The 26,386-nt window shown below is 45.3% G+C and overlaps 1 protein-coding gene across 2 annotated transcripts in view; it reads right to left on the reverse strand.

The window, feature by feature from the left end:
• Positions 1 to 7,303: 7,303 nt before the first annotated feature.
• The window catches only part of VXN (vexin), a 45,508-nt gene continuing 26,425 nt past the window's right edge, over positions 7,304 to 26,386 (reverse strand). The window contains exons 4-7 of one of the 2 annotated variants that reach the window (XM_019498710.2): positions 18,880 to 19,042; positions 15,840 to 15,901; positions 15,181 to 15,266; positions 7,304 to 13,389 (exon numbers count right to left, since the gene is read on the reverse strand). In XM_019498710.2, the coding sequence (XP_019354255.1) occupies positions 13,203 to 13,389; positions 15,181 to 15,266; positions 15,840 to 15,901; positions 18,880 to 19,042 (498 nt within the window). In that variant the 3' untranslated portion in view covers positions 7,304 to 13,202. The remainder of the gene's footprint in view (positions 13,390 to 15,180; positions 15,267 to 15,839; positions 15,902 to 18,879; positions 19,043 to 26,386) is intronic. The other variant, XM_019498714.2, reaches the window with a different exon arrangement.

The raw sequence follows: 26,386 nt of genomic DNA on the forward strand, positions 1-26,386 counted from the left end.
AGGACCCCCTGGATAGACTCATGGCACCCCTCAGAAAATACCAGCTCTCGCTCTTTACTCAGATTGCACTAGAAAAACTGCTATATTATTATTCTGTAAAGGATGCAGAGGGACCATAACCATAGGGGTTTTTTTTAAATCTCTAGGTCATATTTACAAACCTAACAGTGCTAACATTGTGTGACACTCCATAGCACCCTGGAAAAAATCTCAAGGCACCCAGATTAGGAATAACTGGACTAAAACAAGGTTTTATTTCAAATTGATGCAGCCATTGGTATAGCACATATCAAGGCAACAAGGGGTGGAGTTGACAGGGCTTAATTTTAAAGTGGTGCTGTGTGTAATCTCTGTTTTGGACTGTTATAGACGCTGATAATAGATGTCCTAATTTTATTGGAGTGTTGATCCCTGTGGATCAGATTTTACTCCTTTTACTTATATAAATAATCTCTGTCATTTATAAGTAATTTATAGGGTGAACTAGCAAGCAGGGCTTTGCCCAAAATCTTGAGTTTCCAGACTCATGGTTTTACAAAGCTCTTGTCTTTTTCTGTTTTAGTGTGCAGTCTTCCTTCTTAGTATGTAACTTGCATTAATACAATGAGATCTTTGTGATCTTTGGCTGGACCAAATAAAAAGAGGGTTTGAATCTGCTACTGATTCCAACCTAATAAAGCTGGTTGAGATCAAGTAGCAGATTTTTTGTGCTTTTTAGATCCACGGGTCTTGGTTTCCGTTTCTGCGAATGAACTAGCCAGCGCTGGCATTTCTTTTATGTTCTCAGTTTAACGGAATATCTAGCCTCAGAAACGATCAGACATAGTAAGAAAGTATTTTTAACTCTGATGTTTCTGAGATCTGACGCTAAGTGTGTCAGTAAAAGGAGCTGCAATATGTTTCAAGCAGCTGCTGTGGTTCGTATGCAAAGTGGACTAGACGCTGTTCTGCATGTTTGCACATGAGGGAAATGTGTGCTTTGCATATTTAGCCTTTTCCTGTTAAGAGGAAATAGTGCTTGCTGAGCACTGAATGCTGTTACCAGCAGTTCCTGTATATTCATTAGATCTTTCTTCCAGGAAGGAAATAAAGGTGGATAGTTGGGATGACTGGTACATTTTCATGTAACTAGGATTGGGTTGAGCAACCAGCCAGATTAGTGGCTCGAGTTTTTAACCTGCTAAAAGTAGAGCACAAATAGAACCATTGGCGATGTGTATGAGGTGCACATGCACCTCTTGAGCTTGTGCATCCCCTGCAAAAAGTGCTCGCCACTCCCTGCCTCGCTGCTGATGCTGCCGCAGTCCCCAATTGCTGCTGGCCGCTGCCAACGGCGTCTGCAGGTGATCACCGACTGCGGGTTGGTGCTCCCCTCTGCCAACAGTGCTGCAGCTGCCTGTGCTGCCACTGCCTGCAGGAACTCACCGTGCCCCCCCAGCTTCTGGGGGCACACGATGCTCATGAACAGAACAATGGCTATGAGTCACGTGCTAAGTAAACCATAGCTGTTTTGCTATGAATATACAGAGCACATGCAAAGCACCTCCCCTGTTACAGTGGATGAGTTTGTCCTATTTCTTTAGGTTACAAAAATTCATCATCTGAGGTATAATATATTTGCTGCACTCCTCAGATTACCAGTGATGGGGCCAGGCAGTGTGGATTTGGGGCCCTCACTTTAAAAATATATACCTTGCAAATAGGCAATGTTCTTTGAGTAGATGTGATATCTTTTATTAGACCAACTGAGTAGTTGGGGAAAAATGTTCTTAGCAAGCTTTTGGATGCAATTGGCCTTCTTCAGGCATAGGGAATATACATTTTTACACTGCGCCAAGTGCATCCTAAGATAAGACACTGGAACTTAAATTCTGTCCACATCATTACACTCAGTTCTATACACTTGGTGTTATTTCTGGTAATAAATATGGCTTGTGAACATGCACACACATATATTAGTAATGCTGGTAGCTTATTCTGTATTGTGCTTGCCCAGGGGTTTGTTGTTTTATATTGGGCATGTGTAACCAGGTGGGTCAGGCACACCTCCCTTCCTGTGCCACAGGGTATCCTAAAGCCCCTTGCTACATAAACTCTGCTCTGGATGCATGTTATACACAAAATCTATGCATTGCTGAGGCATTTTGAGAGAGTTGTCTATGTTTTCCCACAATGCACTGGTCCAAACCCAAAGGCATGTAGAAGGTATCAAATTGTAAACACAATTGTTATGTGGTCGTGTCTGGGGGGAAAAAAAGGCTGCTGGGTTGAACAGTCTCAACTATTTATTGTTACTGGTCCCAGTGAGAGTATCAATATCTTGTAAAAAAAAATATAGTTGAACTTAGAGTAAAGACAAGACTTCAAAGAGCTTGTGTAGATTTGGTTGCAGTACAGACATAAGCAATACAACTGATGGCTGTATGCCTTCGTGCTGGGTCTTGGTGCCATTATTGTATGGAGCTCATAAAGACATGAAAGTGGAGTAGCTAGTAAGCGCTTAGACAAAGAGTATATGATGGTAAAGTCTGGATTGGGAGTAAAGGGTAAAAAAACCCCAAACTATAGCAGAGCATAGAATCATGCAAAATAGGTCTGGAAAGAATCTCGAGAGGACTCTAATCCAGCCCCTTGTGCACAGAGGCAGAATTAAGTATATCTAAACTGTTCTTGACGGATATAAAGCTACCTATCACGTTTTAAGTGTTCAATGCATTGTATTTTACCAATGGCTTGTCTAGGTGATTATAATTTTGGAGATATTCTTGTGTTCCATTTTGAGCTCTGTCAGCAAGGAAAATGGCCTGAGACCTGCTCGTTTTTAAATGAAAACTTAGGTCTCCATAGTCTCCTTTTTAAGCACATTGAAGCTCGTAAGCAAACCTGATATCACTCTTTAAAATGTGAATAGTATTTTAAAAATGAATCAGCTGACCTTTTAAGATGCAGTGCAAAGAACTAACTAGAGGAGTCTGTCATACACCTTCTATCTCTGTCCTCTTTACTGGAAAAGAATATTACTGGGACAGCAATTACACATAAACTGGTATAAGTGATTGGAAACCAGTTCAAATCTGTAACACAATAGAAGTCTAGTGCACATAAACTGCTTTCAAAATGGCTGAAACCAGTTTAACATAAGCCTGGATGGATGCAGTATCAGACTTAACTGATTTAGGTTAAATCTGTCTATTGAACTTCTGTCCCAGATCCTTTCCAGATTCAAGTTAACTCATAGTCCCCCCAGTATCCCAGTATACTTTGCACTTCCCCTGGAACCCCCACCCCTTTCAGGGTTGGTGGACTAGCCTTGGCCCAAGCTGTCTGCTCCAGCCCAGCAGAGAGGCAGGCTCTAGCACCCCTTGGCTTCTGGCTTGAACCACAACAGGCATGTGGCTCCATTTCCGGAATCAAAAGTGAATGTCTGTTCGCTTGCTTATTGATTCAATCAATGCAGTTTAGATTAACCTGAGCAGATTGAATTGATTCAGCCTGGGGCTTTTTGACTGTCTGTACTTTGCCTAGAAGAGTCTTTGGACCTTGTTGGACATCTATAAAGGTCCAAAGTGAACAAACATTCTGTTTTATTCTTTTCAAATCTGGTAGGGAAGTTGTACTTCAGTCCTAAATTATACAGGTAAATGTTGAGTATGACAACCAGGATTTTAGGATGGAGAACAATTGAGGATTATAATGGAAAGGATTGCAATTTTTAACTGGAGAGTGTACTGCAATAATATTTCACTTGCATTTGATCTAAAAAGAAAATAAAAACTACCTAATTAGCCCTAACCCGCCATACTGTATTAGACATTATTTGATGAAGCTTTTAGTGTGCATTTAATGATGCTTGTTACGAGCAACCAGTTTGACAGTGATGTCATTGGTTCCTGAATTCTACCTTGCTTTCATTGGCACAAAGCAGAGCAGGAAATGCCTTGGAGGAGTATTTGTGAAATGTCAACTATCAGCTTAGTTGCACCCAAATAACTAAGTTTCCTCTTAGGGCTCCCTTAATTTAAGGAGCGAATAGTTGTGTATGTGGGGGATTTGTGCACTTCACATAGCCTTTTGCACTTCTTTGCTATTGTAGTTCAGTGAACAGCAAAAAAGAAAAGGGAGATGCGCTAAAAGTGGGAATGCCCTTTACCATTTCACAGTCATAAAATGTGACTACACAGTCAGAAAATGTTAGCCTAAAGCAACAGTTAGGCAGAACTGGCAGGTAAAGCTAGAATATACAACTAAAGTTCAAGAACATGCAGTCAAACCAGGGTATTTAGCTTTGATTTCAACTGGCTTTGAATCCGGTTTCAGTCCTCAGTCATTCTGCTGTGCCTGTTTACAAGGGTGCTAAATGTGATGCTTTTTTGTGATTAAAACAACCTCACCACTGGGAATGATCTCTGTTCAGTTCAATCAACTCCTTTCATAGGGGCTGCTATTTGATATGTGTACAGAGCTGAATTGTTCTTTTACTAGATTATCTCTATTTCCCTTGCTTTCAGTTTGTGTGCAGCTCTGTTAATGATTCTGGGCTGCTTTTTTCCCCTAAATTTGAGTTCCTCATTTTAAAATTTGCTCCCATTCATGTACAAAGGTGTAAACTTTGTTTGGACAGGGACTAAATTGCCTAGTAGTTGGAGCTGACCATGGGTGGTAATTTATAGTGAATAATTTATTAAATTAATTGAGTTGCTGCTTCTATTCATGTGTTTGGCAAAAACAACTGTGGCGGGCATGCCAGTAGCAGCCTGGCTTGCTGGCTCAAGAGGGCTTTAAGCCATTGGTGGGACTTTCCCACCGATCAGGAGGCGATGGAGGAGATGCTGCCCTGCCCCTGCCTGGGGCAAGATGAAGAGCCTGGACCTGGGTGAGGACCCTACTGCCCTCATCCTGATTTGGTCCTTTTTGCAATCCAGGGGCAGAGCCTCTGGAGGCTATAAAAGAACAGTGTGCCTGGCACATGGCCACACAACTGTGAGGGACGGAGAAGAAGGAAGGTGGGCTAAAGAAGAGCTGGGGAGAGCTGCCCACAGGGGCGCATACGGTGGTCCCAGAAGAGCCCAAATACCACTTCTTTTCACCGGATGGGGAGTGGTGAGCAGCTGCATGCCAGCCCCGCCACAGGAGCAAGGAGCAGTGCACAGCCCAGTGCATGGGGTGGGACCTTGGGAGCCTCATGAAGCGGCTCAGATCTCCAGCTCAGCAGTGCGTGGGAGGGAACCTGAGAGTCGCATGAAGTGGCTTAAGTCTCCAGCCCTGGCATGCAGCCAGGGTGGAGCAGTGCAGGCGGAGCTGCACAGAGCAGTCCAGGAGCAGACCTGGACCCTGTGAGCAGCAAAGGGCCAGGTCCCCTGGCAAGCGGCTAGGTCCTTGGTGCATGGATGGTGCACGGCACGGTCCATGCAGCACTGGGACTATGGAGCCATATGGGGCGGCTTGGGTCTCCCACCCCTGGCACAAGGCCAGGGAGACTTGGTGCAGGCAGCACTGCACGGTGGATCCAGGAGTGAACCCAGGCCCTGGGAGCTGCATGGGGTGACTCGGGTGTACAGCCCCTGTCATGAGGCCAGGTATTTAAAGTGAAAGCCTTGCTCTGAGGGTCCTGGTTGGAACCAAGAGCCTGGAACCCTTCAAGGCAGCTTGGGGCTCCAACCCAGGGAAGAAAAGTAAAGTCCTCGTTGCATACCATGGTATACAGGGCTACCAGTGGCTGGTGGGCCCAGAGGAAGCCAGAGACGGTTGGAGCCATAGCAAGAAAGGAGGCAACTCTCCAGGAGGAAGAGAAGGACCCTTCAGCACAACTCTGGAGTCATGAGTTACCAGGCCTATTGTGAGTTGATGGAGTTTAAGGTTATGTCATTTGTATTGAAATTAGTTTAATCTTGCGGGGCTGAGTATTTGTTTAAAATGAAGATATAGAAGTGTATATGTTAGTATATGAGTATTCAATGTTTATATGAATTTAGATTTAAATGGAGTTCAATATTGTATGCTATATTTGTGTATCGTTATACTTGTAAATTTATAATATACTATGAGTGTGTGACTTTCAGTGAGGCCTGGCTGGGATCCTCCACTGTAGTATTTACCTTTGATTCACCTGTTTTCCCTAGTGATGTGTGTGTATATATGTATATAGAGAGAATAGGTTAATAGTCTTATAGAATATGTAAATGTGTATATATGTGTGTGTGTTTATATGCATATTTATCTGTTAATGTTTTGCAAATATTAATAAACTTGTATATAATTAAGATATATAGTGTCCTGGTTTGGCGCTTTATAGGGGAAGTAGGGAAGCGGTGTGCAGCTAGCAGTTTTCCCTGCACTGTGCACCTGCCCTGCCATCATCTCCCTTTAATTGGAGAAGGGGGGTACACAAGCAGGTACACCTGGGTTACACAATTATAGTTTCCTCAACTGTAGTCATTTGAATACATTATTTTCAGGGTTCAAATTACGCTTTGATTCTTGGGGAGGGTCAGAGGTAGTGGTGGCAGCAGCAGAGAAGCTGCTCGGGCATGAGCTCCAGGTGGCTGCAGCAAAAAGCACCCAGCAGTGACAAGGTGGAGCGACCACTTTTCCCCTACGCTAAACAGCAGTTTCTGCCTGGCTGCTGGGGAGGGTGGGGAGGAGGACTCTCATCTCCTATGGCGGGGCTCAGCCTCCATGAGCTCTGTTGTAATTTGAAACATGATTATTTTAATGTATAAATATTTGTCTATGGACTGTTTGTATAAGCAGCTCTTTCTGCAGTTGTTTGATATGTGACATGTGAGCCATGTTAGTTTTTTTTTTTTTTTCCATATGCAAGTCAGATGATATCGTGTCAGTTTTCTGATTAGGAATTTCTTAGAAGTTAGAGCAATTAATTATGTACATTCTTATATTGAAGTGCAAAATTCACTTTCTGAAAATATTCTCCTCCACTTCCTACAACCAGATTGTTTCTGTGAACATTCCTGCCAGCAAACTTATTTGTTAGGGCCTTTTTAAAGCAAACGTACATGAGAATTAAAAAGCAGGAAAAATAAATTTATGGTTTCAATCAAGCAAATCTTCACAGGGAAAAAATGATATGTTTCAGCCCAGCTTTTCCCATCATATAGTCTCATTTCAGAAGTGATATCTAAATAAATCACAACTATTTTTATAAAGGAGTAGCTCATTTTCAAAATGAAGTATTTTGAAGTAGTGACAAAACATAGGCAATGATTACCTGCAAATTAAAAACTACAGCTAATTTGGGGTCAATTGCTGAACAAAACATCCATACATTTAATACACAGAAGCTTAGTTAGCTGAATTGCAACTTTTTTTTTGCATGTTGTAAGACATATTGGAAGTCTGCATTCTGATATATTTTAGTGAACACAGTGTATTCAGCTGAATCCCTAACAAGGATGACATTTTTATTATCCTGAAAAAGCGGAAACTTTTGGCATGAATGATTCATCCAAACTATATTCAAACTCCAGCCATTTTAATGCAAGTACCACCCACACTGGCAAACTGTCCTCAGGCTTTGCAAATCTTTGAACATGAGCTACATGGGATGGAGGGAATTAGAAAGACAAGACATGTCATTCTGAGTTGAACTCTATAGTATTCCAGAAGTCCACATTGTTTAGATAATACCCACACAAGATTTTAATTTTCTGTTATTTCTTCAAGACGTCAGATCTATCACAATGGGGACCTCATCTCTTTGTGGAATGCTGCTAGATTTAAATTCCAGAATCAGGGACACACCTTATTATGTGATTCAGTACAAGTGCTACAGCTTAAAGCACAGTGTATTATGCTGCGCTTTTGTCATTCAACCAAACAGCTACGTGCGAGAAACTTGGATTCTATAACCATCTCTGCCACAAGCTTTTTAGGACTTTGGGGAATATCTGTCTTGGTTTTCCTTATCTGTAGGTAAATAAAAGGCTGAATTAATAGCTTATGTACTTAGTGCCAGTTTTTTAAAATGTTGTTTTATATTTGATTTCCATCTCTCTTTAGTACCTTCCATCTGACACTTCTTGTCTAATAATAAAAGATTAGTATTTTTAGTTATAGAAAGTAATACTGCTGTTGTTCAGAGGTCAAATCCAGAGTCCTAAAAGATCAAATCCAGACTTTTTCCTGATGGCTTAGAAATAGTATTTAAAGGCTTCCTTTTTTGGGAATTGACTTATAGTTGTGCGTGTATATGTATGTATATAACGATTCTAATGCGCATACGCATACACATGCACACAACTAACCCCTGCTGCCCACCCTGAACCATTTTAATGTATATGCATTATGGGTGGGCAATACACACACACACACACACACACACACACACACAAGAATGGGTCAGGGTGGGCAGCAGGGGTTAATCGATTTTTAAAAGCCTGGGTCACACATACAGTTACTTCAACTTTCAGAAGCAGACAGACTTGTCTTAACACTTGACTTGTCTGAGAAAGTGGGGGCATGTAGTACACTATTCTATAACATGAGATGAAGTGGCACCAGATTGCAAGGCCAAACAGGGGGGCCTAAAATTCCTGTTTTGGTAAGAGAGTGCATGTGATGGTCTTGGAATATGTTGATAGAAGAGGACGTGGACAGTATGACAACCACAGAGAGACCAATCGGTGACAGTCACAGATGTCATCAGGAGGGAAGGAGAATACAAAAGAAGGACTTTGGAGCAGCAAAGTGTCCCTCCCTGTTCTCATCCTCCTTGTCCTGCCTGGGTCCTTCCCTGTCCTCCTCCCTGAGAGGGTCCCTGAGAGTGGTTCCTGTCCCCCAGGAGGGGGTCCCCAAGGCCACCATGGACAGAGGGCACACCACCAGCCCATCTCATCCATCCCACTGGAGGGGGGATGTAGGCCTTGGTATTCGACCTCCAGGCTGCTGACATGCTTACATCTGACACCTGAGAGAGAGCCTCAGAGTGAAGCCTGTCTTGGCCAGACATTTCTCAACTCTGATGACAGCCCTAGAATTGGGAGATATATAGAATTGCTTGACTGTTTGTATTGTTTCTTTTCTGTTATCGCTGTGTATCAATAAATTTGCCTATTATTGAATGGAAAGGTTGTGGTCGGTCTCAGGGTGGGACTGGAACAAGTATCTGGGTCCTAAATCCAGAACCATCGTTCCTAGAAAGGAAAGAAAATGTCAGTTCCTTTGTTGTTAGGTGCTGCTTTTATTTTTTGTTAAATACAGGAGACCCTTGCTATTTGCGGGGGATACGTTCTGATATCCCCAGCAAACAGCGAAATCTGCGAATAAGGTAGTGTTCATGAATGCCGTCTGCATTCATGAATGCAGTGCCCCTGGTGGCTGGGGGGGGCATGGAGGCGATTATGGTGAGAGCTCTTTTAAGTGTATTTAATATGCAGGTTCAGCATTCACGAATATTTGAAACAGCAAGTAGTGAGAGTTTCCTGTACTTCTGGAGTCTTCTCTTTCAGTCACTAAGACGATGTTCAGCCATTTGCTACCTATTTCATTTTGCTTTATTTCATATGAATCAACAAAATGGATAGTTGCCACAATACAAAAAAAAATCTTCACAGCAACTTTTGAAATTCACATTAAGTGATTCCATTGTCATGTTGCTCTGAGTTATAAATTAAATAAATTATGGGAAAACAATTCAGGGTACACATTTAGGGCACAGTGGCTGTTGAATACAATTGCATATCATGCAATTGGGGCCTATGATAAAGCCTATGGGGTGGGTGTGATGCATTATTCAAGAGCTACTAATGCCTCATGAAAAACTTGGGAAGTAGTTGGAAGTTGGTGTGTTTCAGGGGCAAAGTATATTTGTTTCTCTTTCATTTTTGCTACTAAGGGTTAATGCAAACATTAAGGATCTGATCTTGTAAAGTGCTGGGCACTCTTCACACTTATGGATGTCAGTAGAAGTTGCCGGTGCTCATTCCCTTCCAGCATCAAACCCTGTGTTAAAATAGTAATTTGCTCCCGTCTTCCCTTTCCTAGCTGGTCTCCATCATCCTTCATTCTGACTGCAACTTGCTGTTGTCCAAGACGAAAGATTTCTGATGGGTTAATTGCCCTAGGATTATATGAGTTATCCATGGCACTAAAATCTGTCAAGTATATTGCAGAGGGAAGAGCCTTTGTGAAAAAAAACCCTGTTTTTCAACAAATTTTCTGCAAAGTTCTATTAACCCCCTCGAACTGTGTTGAAGATATGAAGACATGATTGAACTCAGCTTTCCTCAGCTATTGACATATTTGCTGTTCCCTGAAAAGTCACAGACCTCCTCCAACATAACTCTCCTCTCTTCTGCTCCATGTAATGGTAGTATGTCCCAGGGTCTGTACAGAAGTCTAGGCAGCCTGTTGGGAAGGTGCTTTAGCCATGTTCCCAGGAGGCTGCCAGACTACCCCTTTCCCCAGCCCCAACTCCAGCCAGTTGCAACTGTAAGCAGCAGCTGTGGGGAGGGGGGAAGATGGAGCCCCCCACTGCATGCCTTCCCTTCCCTTCCCCCCACAACTGTCCCTGCTAGGGTCTGGGGAGCAGCTGAGCCAGGCCCACATGGCAGGGAGGGCTCCCTTCCTTCTCCCCACACTCCACATGAATATCTTGACAGTAGCAGAGGCTGTTGCACCCAGAACTGGGGTGGGGGGGGGAAGAAATGGAGCCCCCCCCACTTTGTGTGCTCCCCCAGCTGTCCATGCTGGAGTCTTGGGGGGAGCTAGGATGGGCCCAGGAGGACGTTTTCTCCCCAGGTCTGGGTGAGGCACTCTGCTGCTGTCAGAATGTTTGTGTGGGAAGTGGGGAGTTGGGGAAAGGGAGACCCCCCTGCCATGTGGGCCCAGCCCAGTTCCCCCCAGGACCCCAGCAGGGGTAGCTGGTAGGAGGCTTATGCAGCAGTGGGACTCCCTTCTTTTCACCCCACCTGGCTGCACAGGGAGGAAACAGGTTTCCTGTCTCCTCTTTGTGACAGCCTGGGGGCGGGGTTGGGTCCGTGCTTGCCCACATGAGGACTAGCCCAGTCCCACAAAACTGCATAGGATGTGGGTGGCATTGCCCAAAATTAACCCTCTCAGGGAACCTGTACAGAGGTTCTCTAAGGTGCTCTGCCCTGCAGCACCCCTGTCTGATACTACATCAGATGAGGGTTACATTTTCATGTGATTTGGCCATTTTAAAAGTGCTCTGCAGCTGTGAACATTTTGTGTTGTGGATATAGAGAACATTCTGGGGCCTCATCATGTGAAAATGTAACTTCTGTGCACACCCTCAGAGGCAGGTAGGGCCACTCCTACAATCCCCCACCTAGGGGAGTTCTCCCCAACATAGAGAGTGTTTATAGCATGAACTGTGTAGCTAGCTCTTGTCACATCATTTGTGACACATGCAGCAGCTTTCAATTCTCCTCTCTCATGTAGTGATCTGCCTCTCTGGACTGAGTCTGTGTATAGATCCTGGACTAGGGAATGATTATGTACTTGGTAAGGAAAAGAACTATTTTGAACTAAAATGATTTTCCTAGCTTTCCAGAATAATTCAGCACCTCTTTCTGAAGGATACAACTGCAAATGAAGCATTAATATGGAGCCAAGTGCACTGGATGGCAGTGATTCATTGTGAAGTTCTAGTTTCTCACTTGTGGGGTTTCAATTTTTAAGGATGCCTATAGACATGCTCATTAGCATTCTAATTAGAACACACTGGAGTAGACTTGATTAATTGAGTCTGCTTCACATTCTAATTAGAACGCTCCAGTATTGCCTCAGCATCACGTTATAAGCCCTTTGCATTTCAAAATGGTCATGGGGGCATTCCAACTAAAGCTTGTCAAATGAATTTTATAGTGCCCCCTGGCCATTTTGAAACATGAGAAGTAGGCTGGGGGGCTTTACACGTGATGGTGAGCCATTTTAATTACACTGACTGTATAGGAACCACTCTCATTTAAAATGCAGACGATGAATGGATTAGTCCAATCACCTTTTTAATTTAAATTTTGGACTGTTGCACCTTGCATCATTCCTGATGATATTTCTTATGTTCACAGGGGCAAAGGGATGTCAGAAAATTCATGTTGAAGTCCTACATTAGAACGAATTCAAAAAGTGTCCATTCTGGCAAATTAAGGGCCAGATCTGGTAAGCACGCTCCATGTGCGTCATGTGCATTTGTCATTTTTTCAGTCTTATCAAATATAAAGTTGCTTGTAATGCTTCTAAAAACAATTTATTTTGGGATATTCTTTTTTTTTTTTTTTTGCAGGGGGGGAGATGAAGAAACATGATCAGCAGCTCCTACACTGCCAGAAATATGAAATCAGCAATTTTTCTCCTTTTGAAGAAATCTTATTAAAGTGATTAGCTTTTAAGAGCAAGCTTCACTGCAGGAGTGCAAAATCCTACTTAGTAGTCCAGCTGTACAGTTTCAACATCTTATCTTGTCTCTTAGTAACTCATGCATTTGGCAAAATGCTCTGTACCACAATGCTATTGTATTACTTTGAAATTTTATATTTAGCATTTGAGCAGGTTCTATGAAACAGTATAACTCCTGAGTGACTTTCAGATGCATGATGTGGCATGATGCGATCTGGGCATGATATTTTAAAACAACCAATTGCTGGTTGTGCACCAAAGTTTTGTTTCAGTTCCGACTAACCCACCCATTCGTTTCGTATCCTTTCACTTATCTAGTCCTGTCTCAAATACAAAACAGAATAAACATGTATTGGTTCAATGCACTCAGCAAAGTGTGTCCTCCAGGGGATTTGGTTTTTACCTCTTGTACCCCAGAGAAAATGACAAGGGAGGAAGGGACAGAATAGTTCAGTGTAGTAGTACAAAATGGAAAGCAGAACTGGGTATTAATGGCATACTGAAGTTGAGGTCTTGTGGGATACACAAACTTCTTTGCAGTCTTTTGTCATTATGAAGCTAACTTATTTAAGATAGAACAAGGAAATGTGATGACTATGTTAACTGTATTAAAAAATCAAGGGTAGAATCTGTTACAACTTGACTGGCATCAGAAATATTGCAATACGAATACTGACTATTGAATTTGATTACATTCACCTTTTCCCTCACTATTATCCTTTCTCCTGTCCAGGTAAGGCAAAGGCCCGAGATAGTGTTTGGTAAGTATTGTGTCCATGTTTTGCCCTTGGTAAATAAATTTCTTGCAAAAGCAAAGCTGAGGCTTGTCAGTCTGCTTCAAAGGCACTGTTTGTTGCTCCTAGATATTCTGGCTTCTTCTTGTGCTTCATCCACATTTTTCTCAGGATGCCAGGTGTTCCACACAAGTTGCTGCCTGTCAGAGGTAAAGAAGCTTCTGCTCCTGGGGTCAAGGCTAAGTCATAGTCGGTGTTCTTCTTTGAGTGCCTTCTGTAGCTAGAGGATAAAGTAGAAGGCAGGGCAGATTTGCACCTTGTGGACTAACCAAGGTAGATATATACTATATATGCATATACAGTACAAGCTTTTATGAGCTGTAGCTCACTTCATCAGATGCTGTGAAAGGATGGGCAGAAAGCAGACTATAAAAGGATAGAAAAATTAGAATATAAAAGCATGGGGGTGGGGAGGGGCGGGAAGTGGGGTAGGAAAAGAGAAAGGAGGGAAGGGAGCAGTGCTGGGAGAAACAAGCATTAAATCCTTGGGAACCAAGGGTTCACCAAAGTTAACCCAGGTAATAGAATGAGAATCTGTAGTCTCTATTTAAACCATACGTAATATAAACCAGACTGTGGATGATTTCTGTTTCTGTAATTTCCCATTCAAATCTGTTCTACTTGACTTCAGGCTAATGCTACTAACTGAATCTCTCTGCTAAAGCATAAAGAACACACAAAGCATTTACTTTGTGGTTCCTTTCCATGTTTATCTGCATACATTTCATTGTGTTTAACCAATCTGGATTTAACATAACGAGCAACTTAAAGCAGAGAGAATGGAATTACAAACTGATCCCTCTGCCACCCAGAAGTGCTGCTAGCTTTTGCCTGGGGTCCCTACCCTCTCACAGCCCATGTGCATACTGGATGATTTGCACTATTTTAGCCTAGTTGTATCCTATGCCTCCATCTTCCTCCCCACCCCGCCTCCCATGGACAGGTAAAGGTAATTGTTTTGGTTGCTTGCTCCCAAATCCAGCTCTGCTGTTACCTCCCTTTTTTATTTTGAATCTCTCTCTAACATGGGCCAATAACTCTGTGCTGAGTGAACCAGATACTAATTTTAAAGATAAACACAATGAAGAATAGTGACACTGACACTACAAAGCTGAAAAGCACGTTCCTGCCCTGTTCCTCCCTTGCTCTGGGAGAAATGTGTACTCATATGAACTACTATTCTCATCAACATGTAGGGACCTAGCCAAAATCTGCCTATCCTGCCCATTTGTTTACAAGGTGGCAGCATCCAAGGGGCAGGAGCTGTGTTGGGCATCAAACCCAGAATCAAGTTTTGGGTAGACTGACTCCTTGTGGGGCACTTCTCTTCCCAAACAGCAAAAAGGTTGTTCTTCAATTCTCTCCCTTGGTTGCAAAGAGAATATCCGTGTGAGAAAAAGGTCTGTTGGGTCATGTTCGTAATTAGGACCTAGTCCTGAGAATGCTTTGAATGTAGTGTTGTTACTCATTGTAGCTACATTAAAGCTAGCATCTGGTGCTAAGCTCTAGTTTCAGTGGCTTTTGGAAGTTTCTTAGATTATAATATCTCTTTGGCAGTGATTGTGCAGATCTTAAAATTATATAAATTAGCAAAGCTTCTTTCATGCCAATGGAGTTATCACATTTTATACTAGCTGAGGCCCTGGATCAATGTGACACAATAGTTAGGGGGTTATTAACAATTACTCAGACATCCATTTGTTTTTTCTATTTAAGTAAGAAAATTAATTATGTTCAATACTTTAAATAGCCTATGTTAATATAGCATAATCAATAAACTAGCACCTCCAGCAAATGTTCTGAAAATAAATTACTCATGTAATATTGATGGTTGAGGTTTGTTACTTCAATGCTGAGGTAATTTGCAACTGGTGTGTTTGTATGTGTGTGTGCACATGCATATATGGGTGGCTTACGATCTAGGCCACCTGCTAACTTGTCCTTAGGGACAGTGCCCTGCAGCCCCAGACACAGCTGCAAGGGTTGGGTAGATGTACAGAAAAGGACTTACTCTTCTGCAAAAGCACTGTCATCTGTAGTTGATGCTGTGACTACAGCCCGTTTCATTTTGATGTGGGTAACTGGGGATGCCGGAAACTGCAGGCAAAAAAAATGTCATTACAAACTTCTGTATGTTTCTTTAATGAACAGGGAACTTTGAGCTATTTTGGAGAGAGAGGCATTTATTAAAAAAAAATAAACCCCCAGAACCAGAAATTTCTGTGAAAGGAAATCAAAGGCCCTGGTCACTGTACCTTCAACCACACACACAATCCTGAATAACATGATTGGTCCTGTTCTCTTCAGTGGTGCTACTCCCTTGAGTAAAGATTACACAAGCAAGCAAATGTTGGGGGATCAACATCTAAAACAGCCTTTGGATTTGATTGCCCTTTTGATAAATAATTTCCTAAATTCTGAGGGCCAACTGCTGACCTGCCAGTAGCTTCAGCTTTACTACAACCATACTCCTCCCTCCATTTCACAAGTGAAATTGTATCTCATAACAGAGGGTACTTCTCCACAAGGGGATTAGGTTGGTCACACCATCTTTATATAGAATGCTGAGGTTCTAAACTTACTGCTTCGTAAAAGATACCGGATGTATTAACAAGTACTGCAGTTCCAGGTATGTTACAAAGGTATTTCATCCTACTGTATTTTACTTACTGAAAATTTTCCATCTGAGTGGTTAGCATAGGACTTGGATGACTCTTGTTCAGAACTTCCCACTGCAAGCATAATATATATGGCATTATTAGCAAATAATCATTTTTCTGATGGACTTGGCTTTATTAAAAGCATACTTCAGACTCTTACATGTTTAAAAGATAATATGGGAAGCGCTAGTAATTAGTTACAGTTCTGTTAGTTTTGACCACAGCCAGCTGCAAAGCTCTATATAAATGGCTTGATTCTGTTACGTCACAGTAAGACAGCTAGAAAACACTAATATTAACTTGCAAGAAGTAAGCATTTTTGTAACTGATGTTTTTAACTGGACCAACTGCATGGTTGGGATAGACTTAGACAAGTTTTCAAGTACCCACAAAAATCCTTGTCCCTTACATACATGCCTTTTGCATAATGTTGACTTGGAAAGCTATAGCCAAGAGTCACTTACCTTCCTGTTTTTGAAATGGCAATTTCAGGTATTAGCAATAGACCAAATGTTGAAGCCCTTGTTTAGTGTTTCATTGTGCTTGTATTTTGTGCCCCTGTTTTGGGGGCAGAAAAGGAAGCTACAAGGAGCATTCTTCCTACCTCCCTTAAGCAGAAGCTGAACAAATGTAGTTCTTGAACTCCCAAGAGATCCACCATCAGAGCTGGTCTGGTCAGAAGTGACAGTTATGTACTAGCCACAGAAGTTCTCTGTACCCAGGCACCCTGACAACCAGAAGGCATCATGGCTGGGTGTTATTCATATGCACTGGTCCCAAACCAAAAATGTGCCTTATAACCAAAAATGGGTGCTCAGTGTCTTATATATTCCATATGCATGCGATCCCTCTCTCTGCGGGAGTCTTTTTCAAGGACCCAAGGATCTGACTTCACATACAGAATCTGCCCATCCAGTGAGAGGAATATGGACTTCTTTTTAAGCCTTTTTCAGTTCCTACTAATTGGGTACATCTACATGTCATGATACATCATTGTAGCAATGCACTATGGTGACATAACATCTACAGGCATCTACATGTGACCAGCAGCTACTTCACCAAAGCAACGTGCTCCCCCAGTATAACGCGCCACTATGGCAATGTAGTTGCTAAAAATAAGTGTGCGCTGTGTGTATGGTGTAGTATGGGCTGTTATTGCACTGTGATTTAGTACTTCCAAAAGGAAGTACTAAATTATAGTACAGTAACAAAGAAGTCATAGCGACATGTGTAGATACGCCCATTGGGAACTTCTACACATACCATTAGGGGAAGCAATAAACTGCAGAGCTTATTGTTCTGCAGTTAATTGCTCCTGGGAAGCTCCCAGATACATGCCCACATGTGCGCCTAGAGCACAGCACACTGAGCCAGGTTGTAGAAGCCCTGTCTGGTAGGAGGCCCCAGGGGGTCAGCTTGCCAGTTGGGAGCTGTTCTGACCTGATTCAATGTGCTATGGAGGGCCTGGCTGGGGCACAAGGGTGCTTCAGTGTGGGGTTAGCCAGCAGGCAGCCCCAGCGCTGAAGCACCTTCATGTCCCAGCCAGCCAGTCAGTGTCTACTCATGCACTATTGTGCATGGAAAAACTCCACAGCAGGGTAGGACTAGTACTTACAAGCACTATCCTACCGCAAAGTTTTAGCTTTGTATGCCCTAATAGGGGCACATGTAATAGACACTGAGGCATTTACTGCACAGTAAGTTAGGCAACTGCACAGTAAATGTCTTGTGTAGATGTGCCCATTGTCATTTTTTCTGCTGCTGTTTTACAGTTTTCAATTAAGTTAACATCAGAAACCTACAGGAAAATCAAGGATTCATCATGATACAATGTGACACACGAGACCACCACAACTGGAAAAAAAACAATATTAGAAAACATAACAAATAAATGGTCCAGCATAGCAATTGGGGTTCCCAGCAGTCTGCTTCCAGATGGTAGCATCTGGTTTTAATAAAGGCTCTAATTATGGTCTATGTCTCCCATAGTATCCTTAGGTGTAGTGCATTCTGACTACATCCATTAGATTAGATGTTAATTTAAAGCACTTCCTCCCATCTTGCATATTAAGTACTAATGATATTTACCAGGTGCCTATAAGCATCTGATCTTGGGCTAGCATCCATATCATTTTATGCCGGATTGTTTTTTTTCCCCTCATTTCCCCCCTAAGCATATACCTGACCCTTATTCATCCTTCTTTGGCATCAAACAGAATGTCACTGACAGCATTAAATGAGAGTACTGAAAATAGGCTCTTTGCTTTCACTTCCCTTGTTAAGCCTCACTAGTCCAAATCAACTATTATAAAGAAAGCCCTTTTGAGCCCCGCTGAACTGGGATGCAGCATATTCAGTTATTCTGTGGATTATAACACATGAGCACTGAGGTCACATACAGGACTGGGAGGTGGCGCATGCTCGATCAAAATGGGATTTTCTGAGATTTTTATCAGCTAAAGACCGTAGCTCTCTACTGTGTACATGAAAAGCATGACTTTTTTAAAGAATTAGAAGTTAGCCAAATTCACATGTATTTCCACAGGAGGACAAAAAGCCACAAAGGCTACCTCCCTGCCAAATTTCAAGTTCCTGCTCCAAAACAGGAGGGATTTTTTTTACTGTGGCAACACATTTTTTCTTGTTCTCAGAAATGGCTGCAGTTAAAACAATGAGCTCAATGCTGGCAGCCAACACATAGCAAGAATTAGAGATGGTAATGTGAGCAACTGAACACAGGGTCTTAAAACCCATAGTTGGACCCATCTGTACCACATTTTAAACCTTTCAAATGGAAGAGTTGACAGTTTTGAATAAAACAAATGCTGTTGCTTCAGCTTATGGCTTCAGGGAAGTGTGCTCTGCACTTTCCCAATCATTATCTTGTTTGTTTTAATTGTAGTTTTTAATGAGGAAGAATCTTTTCGATAAGTAGCACCATGCTCCATTTCAGTGTAGACTTTGTGCAAGTATAAAGCTGCAATGGCAAGAATGTACTGAGCAGTAGACACAGAGAAGGCAGAGTCATAAAATCATATCTGAGAACTTACTGTGCTTGGCTGCACATTTGCCAGGAAAGAATCGCTGCTGGCTCTTTTGCAGGCAGCCAAAGTTCCTCACCTCATCCTGCCTGTACAGGACTTGGATGAGATCACCTTGGCGTGGCAGCAACTCATCCATCCTGGGAGGTCGACAATCAGACGCTGCTACCACCTACAGGTGAGAGGCAGGTGAGGTGAGATCCTTCATTTAGGCTGTGCCTGGACTTAGAGCCTTCATTCAAGTTACTACAGTGAGTGCAGTCTATATTAATGTGACCTGATGAAGAGTGTCTTGTATTTGAAAGCTTGTCCAACTCAATCCCAACTACTCAGCTAATCTAATAAAAGATATCACCTTAAGAAATCCTTGCCTCTTGCATCTATGTTAATGGTGTTAGAATCATAGAAAATTAGGGCGGGAAGGGACCTCAGGAGGTCATCTAGTCCGACCCCTGCTCAAAGGGGGGCCATCCCCAACTAGATTATCCCAGCCAGGGTTTTTGTTGAGCCAGGCCTTAAAACCCTCCAACGATGGCAATTCCACCACCTCTTTAGGTAATCCATTCCAGTGCTTTACTACCCTTCAATGAGAGAGTTTTTCCCAATATCCAACCTAAATTTCCCTTGCTGCAACCTGAGACCATTGCTCCTTGTTCTGTCATCTGCATTTTCATTGCAGCATTTCATTTTTAAACTTGCCTGTTCATAAACGGAAGAGGATTTTTTTTATCTTGGTGTGAGCCTGAGGCATGTAAAAGCACTGGAAAATTAGTTACATTTATTGGGAACAAAGGGATGTGTTTGTCTCTTTCCATGTTTAAAAGGGCTAAAGTGAGTATTTTTAAAGTAGTCACTGATTTTGGATAGTAGATTTAATACAGCTTGGGTTTCCCCATAGCCTCGAGTTATCATTTACACTTTTGCAACGCAAATGCTACCAAAACAGATTTCTCCACTCATTTGAACTCACTCACATTTTACAGTCTTGGTTATAAAATGCAAAAACTCACAAGTCCACTAAATAGCAAGTGTGGATGTTGTCTGCATGGTACACTAAATTCTGTCATGTTCTGTTGAAAGGCAGCTACCTTGATTTCATTGCTGGTTGAAAAGAACATCTAGTTGTTGTTTGCACTATTGAAGTACATATTTTTAATTTTTTTAAAAAGGGTCCTTCCTTGGCTCAGGTCTGACAATAGAATTGTTTTACCATTAATAGACTAACTGTACATTAGAAAATCCTCCTCCTAGGTAACTGCTTCTTACATTTAGGATGTGTACAAAACAAAATGACTTTTCAAAAAGTTTCCTTACACAAAATCAGATCCTAATTTTCCTTAGCAAAGGACTTTCTAAATTAATGTTGAAGTTGATTTTTTTTATTTCTATCAACATGAATCTACAATATTCTGTATGAAAAGCACACACATTTCATAGAACAGAAAAATTCCCACTTTTAACACAATATAGAGTTTCAATAAATAAAAAGTACTTCCTTTCTGAAGTCTGAATAATCCAGATTATGACCAGATGAAACTGACCCAAATGTAGAAGGATCCTGCTGAATAGCTGCAGTAGCATTAATAAGAGCTTGAACCAAAGCCCACTTATGTTAGCAGGGGCTTTTGCCTTAGATTTCATTGTATTTTGGATCAGGTCTTCATGTAGGTCTCAACTTCATAAGGTACTTAAGTGTGTACCTAAACTTAAACTGAAATCATTTGGACTACCTATGTGCTTGAGGGGGACATGTGCTAAAGGACCTTGCTAAATGGGGTCTGACTCCATAGCCCAAGGATTTGGAGCCCATAAAGCAGTTCAGAAGCAGAACTGAGCCTGTGTCACTCAGATAACTAAAAAATGAGCTTGTTGCCAAAGGATGCTGGTGGCAGTCAGCCTCCTGCTGTTGCTAAAGCACTTGCTGCTGGCTTCCTCCCAGCTGCTGCTGGGCAAAGTCCAGAACTTCCTTGTCCTACTGCAAAAGCTACATGAATTCTTGCATTTGGTTTGTGACTTTTTAAGGGCAATGGTCCATGTATTAAATGGCATTTCATGCTGGCAGCATATTACCTACATGTTCCAGAATCTGCACCAGCTGCTGCTAATAATAATAATAATAATAATAATCTAGTGTCAGCATGGGTTGTCATATTTCCAGTTCCAAAAAAGAGTACACCTGCTGGGGGGACACCTCAATCCCAACTCACTGCTCCCTGGCCCTGCCAGTGCCTCTCACTCCCAACCTGCAGACCCCTGGCCCTGCTGGTGCCCCTCATTCCCAATCCACGGTCCTTTGCACCCCCCCCCCCAGGCTATCCTGGTGCTGCTCAGTCCCAACCTGCAGCCCCCCATGTCTGCGGCTACCCCTCACTCCTGACCCATAGACCCCTGGCCCTGCTAGTGCCCCTCACTCCTGACCCAGAGCCCCTCAACTCTGTCCAGCCACTCACAACTGAGCTACTGCCACTCACAACTGAGCCACAGCCCCCTGGCACTGCAAGTTCCCCACAATCCTGACCCACAGCTCCTGCCTTCCCCCAGGCCTGCCGGTGCCCCTCACTCCCAACCTGCAGCCCCTGTGCCCCTCCCCATCGCTGCTGGTGTCCCTAACTCACAACCTGCAGCCTCCTGCCCCCCAGTCCTGCTGGTGACCCTCACTCTTGACCTGCAAGCCCCCTACTCCCCCCAGCCCTGCCAGAGAGGGCCCCCAGCTGCCCCTGTCCTGCCTGGGCCAGAGCGTGGTGGTCCTGATTCGTGTGGGCGATGGTGGAGTGATTCTGGCCCCAGCACAGGCTGGAGGGAAGAGGAGGCACCCCCGCTTCAGCTCTCCACCAGGTGCCCTAGCCATGCCTCCCCCTCCCCTGGGCAGTGTCTCCTGCAGCCATCCATCCTCCGTGAGCACAGGGAGTGGCTCAGCCGCGGAGCTCCCAGCTGTACCCAAATAGCCCCTGCCCCCCTGCCCCTGCCCCCCTGCTGCAGCTCCAGTGCCCAGCACTGCCCCTACTTTCAATCGCCCTCCCACTGCTTCGACCAGCGGAGCAGAGCAAAATCCTGGACATAGGTTCCTATTAAAAAAACTGGCTGGACAAACAGAGATATGGGGCCTCCAAAAGAGGACATGTCCAGGAAAACCCAGACGTATGGTAACCCTACGTTACACATGACCAGACTGAAAGCAGCAAGGTCCTTGGCCTTCACCTTCTGCATTGTGAGCAGAACAAGACTGATTGGCAGAGCCTTCTCTAAAAAAGCCCCTTAGCTCTTGTTTTTGCTTTGCTCCTTGCTCTGCCAGAGCCAGCTCTGTTAACTTGCAGGGGCCTCCTCTTCTTGCAAGTGGTTTGTGCCATGATGCATGGCAAAGAACTTGTGCCAGAACTTGAGGATGCTGGTATGGAGAAAAGGTAGTAGGCAGAATAGATTTGTGCTAACTAAATCAGAAGTGTATAGCATACATTTTTGCTAAATGGGGCTGTAAGTAGAGGGCTTACTTCATCAGAAGCTGTGAAGGGACTGTAAGAAGCTGAGTTGATAAAGCGAAAGCAGTGATTGGAATACAAAGGGCAGGGAATGGGTAAGAAAAGCAATGTGGGCCCAGCATGCGAGTTAGCGCAGGAGTTTGCGCAGGAGGGCATGTGGGAAGGCCCAAGGCCCTGCCAGTGAGCCTCAGGGTAGGTAGTCACAGCAGTAGCCAGACTACCAGCAGCACAATGTGAATGGGCACACACCACACCCCGAGGGTCCCCTTAAAGTCTGAGGCCCCCCCCCCCCCGGCACTTCTGAGGTCTCCACCCAGATGGAATCCATGGTTCCGGGTTCCATGCAGATGGAGCCTCTGGCTCTCGGCTGTGGGGGCTGCCTGGCATGTTTCCAGGCACATGGGACTGGGTGCATGGCCACCTCCTCTTGCGAGGTTTGCTCCACTTTGGAGTCTCTGGGGCGCCAGATAGAGGAGCTTCAGGCCGCAGTCCAGAGACTGTGTGCCATCAGGGATGGCAAGCAGGAGATAGATTCCTACTGCCAGGCCTTTCACCCCCTGGAGGCAGAGGGTAGACCAAGGTTACCTGCCAGGACAAGGGAGGACTCAAGAATCTCCCATACTGCCCAGCCAGGGGGTTGGACCAAGGTGGTCAACAGCCCCAAGGCCTGCTGCACCAGGGTCCTCTCTCCTCTGGAGCTTTGCAACAGGTATGAACCTCTTGCAGCTCCAGTAGATCCTGCAGAGCTGCCAGCTCTTGCAGGCAACGGAGGCTCACTCACAGCTACTGTCCCTGCTCTCCTTAAGGCAGGGGGTGGGCAAAATATGGCCCGTGGGCTGGATTTGGCCGCGAGGCCATTCTATCTGGCCTGTGGAGCCCCTAAAAAAATTTAGAAAATTAAAATTTATCTGTCCTTGGTTCCTGTCAAAGATGACAGGAACTAAGGGCAACAGCAGGGCCCACCTGCCCCACCCCCCCAGCCGGAAGCCCCAGCAGGGGCTTCTGGCCTGGGACCACATGGCTGCACTGTGCCAGAGCCTCAGGTAAGGGGGGCGGAGGGGGGGCGGGAAGGAGCTGGTGCGGAGCACAGGGGAAAAGCGGCCCCTCCCCCGCCCTGTGCCTGGAGCTCCCTGGTATAGCCATTTGCATCCCATGTGGGGATGTCTTGAGCAGGCACAGGCAGGCCAATGTGGGCTGCGAGTGGCTGCAGTGCAGGGTCCTGGCCATGGGGCGGGCGAGGGGCCACTTTCCCCCCCACGCTCAGCACCAGCTTGTAACCGCCCCCGCTGCCAACCTGGGCCCCACACCGGCTCCAGGTTCACCCGTCCAGGCTGCACTGCAACGGCAGCAGCTGCAGCCTCCCCGCTTGCTGTACCAGGCAGTGTTTGCCACCGTTGCCTCTGGGCTGCCCACCACGTGAGCTCCGGGCGGGCAGCATGAGGCAAACACTGCCCAACATGGCAAGAAGGGGGGGCCACAGCTGCTGCCGCCATGTGCAGCCCCAGCGCAGGGCCCAGTCTGGCAGCGGGGGTGGGTTACAAGCTGGTGCTGAGCGCGGGGGGGAAGAGTGGCCCCTTGTCCCCCTGGCTGGCACCCCATGCTGCAACCACTCTCAGCCCGCATGGGGCTGCCTGTGCCTGCTCAAGACAACCCCGTGTGGGCTAAGAGTGGCTGCAGCAGGGAGCGCAGGTGAGGGGCCGTTTTTCCTCACACTCAGCACCAGCTCGTTACCTGCTGTTGAGCAGGGGGATGGGGCTGCTCGCTGTCCCCCACCTGTACCATGGGACTGGGAGGCACTGGGAGTGAGCGGATGTGGGAGCAGGGCCCACGCCCATGTCCCAGGGCCAGTGCCGATGGGGCCCAGAACAGGGCAGCAGGGGTACAGGGTCCTGGCCGGCAGGGGCTCTATGGAGCCGGGTCAGCTCCCCCCTCTTCCTGCTGGTGCAGCTCACCCTGGCTCCACAGACCCCTGCCAGCCTATGCCTTGCTCTGGGCCCCACTGGTGCTGGCCCTGGGACATTGGTCCCAAGACATTGGTTCCAAGATGGTGACCAGGGGGCAGGGCACCTGTCAGGGGGTGGGGCACCTGTCAAGGGGTGGGGCTACCCATGCGGCCCTTGACAGCTTACCACAACTTGGTAAGCAGCCCTCTGCCCAAAATAATTGCCCACCCTTTCCCTAAGGCCACACGTAGAGTGGTCGTCGTGGGAAACTCCCTCCTGAGGGGGACTGAGGGCACAATCTGCTGCCCTGACCATTTAGCCTGGGAGGTCTGCTGCTTCCCGGAAGCCCATATCCAGGATGTAGCTGAGAGGATCCCAAAACTCATCCGGCCCACTGACCACTATCATATGCTCCTTATCCATGTGGGCATGAATGACACAGCTTGGAGCAGTCCCAGCTGGGTCATGAGAGGCTATAGGGCTTTGGGAGCGGGACTTAGGGGGTTGGGGACACAGGTGGTGTTTTCCTCAATCCTCCCAGTTTCGGGCTATGAGCTGAGGAGGGAGAGGAGGATTGAGGTAGTTAACCAAAGACTGTGGCACTGGTGTCATCATGAAGGCTTCAGCTTCCACGATCACAGTTCGCTCTTTGGTGAGAGAGGCAGTGGTCTGCTGGGAAGAGATGGCCTTTACCTCACTGCACTGGGGAGGAGGCTCTTCTCAGCCAGACTGGCTGACCTGCTCGACCGGGCTTTAAACTGAGCCTGCCGGGGTATGTGGGGACTACCGCCACAGAAAGCCCACTGGGCAACTTTTGCAAATCCAGCAGGCTAAGGCACTCAAGGGAACCTACCCCTACTCCAGCCATGGAACGTTGTGTAGGGAAGACTAGGGCCTCCAATGAGACACTTACATGCCTATACACCAATGCTAGGAGCTTGGGGAACAAACAGGAGGAACTGGTCCTCCTGCTAAACAAGAATGACTACGATCTCATAGGGATAATGGAGACTTGGTGACCTATGACTGGGCTACAGGTATAGATGGCTATACCTTGTACAGGAGAGATCATGTAGACAAAAGGGGCGGGGGTATAGCTCTCTATGTCAAGGAAAGCTACACATCCCTGCAAGCCAACATTGGCACCAGGTTGGATGACTGGAGACTCTTTGGGTAAAAATCTGTGGTGAACATGGCACAGGGGACACAATGGTGGGAGTCTACTACAGACCTCCTAATCAGGATGAAGAGCTTGACCAGGAATTCACCAAGGAACTGGCTGAGGCTGCACGCTCCCGGTGCATGGTTGTCATAGGAGACTTCAACTACCTAGACATCTCGGGGGAAGAGCACTTGGCCAAATCTGAATTGTAGCAAAGGCTCCTCATGTACATGAACGAGCTCTATCTGACTCAAGAAGTCTATGGACCGACAAGAAGCAAAGCGCTGCTTGACCTAGTACTGGCAATGGGGGATGATCTAATCGGTGACCTAATGATCGAAGGGAAGCTGGGAGACAGTGACCACGAGCTGATCACCTTCACTATCCACTGTAAAGCTGGCAAGTCAGTCAGCAATGCAGAAGTCCTCAACTTCAGGAAAGCTGACTTTGACAAGCTCAGAAGGCTTGTTGGAGAGGCCCTAAGGGACCGTGACCCAAAGACGAGGGGAGCTCAGGATGAGTAGCTGCTCCTCAAGGGAGCGATCCTGAAAGCACAAGCAATGTCTATCCCATCTTGGAGGAAAGGCAGTAAAAGGGTACAGCAGCCCCCTTGGCTCTGCAGGGAACTTGTGGACTTCCTATGTCTAAAAAGAAAGACCTATAAAGGATAGAAGACTGGATCTACCTCCAAGGAGGCATAGTCTGCACTGGTCCAGACCTGTAGGGAGTGAACCAGGAAAGCCAAGGCTGCAACTGAACTCCAACTGGCTACACGTATCAAAGACAATAAAAAGTCCTTTTTTAGATACGTGGGGAGCTGGAGGAAAAGCAAGGGAACATTGGACCCCTGCTAAACCAGATGGGACAACTGATGCCCAAGAAAAAAACAACCTATTTAATGGGTATTTTGCGTCGGTTTTTCACCAGTCCCAAGG

Source organism: Alligator mississippiensis, chromosome 3, assembly GCF_030867095.1.
Source record: "Alligator mississippiensis isolate rAllMis1 chromosome 3, rAllMis1, whole genome shotgun sequence".
NCBI classification, from domain to species: Eukaryota; Metazoa; Chordata; order Crocodylia; family Alligatoridae; genus Alligator; species Alligator mississippiensis.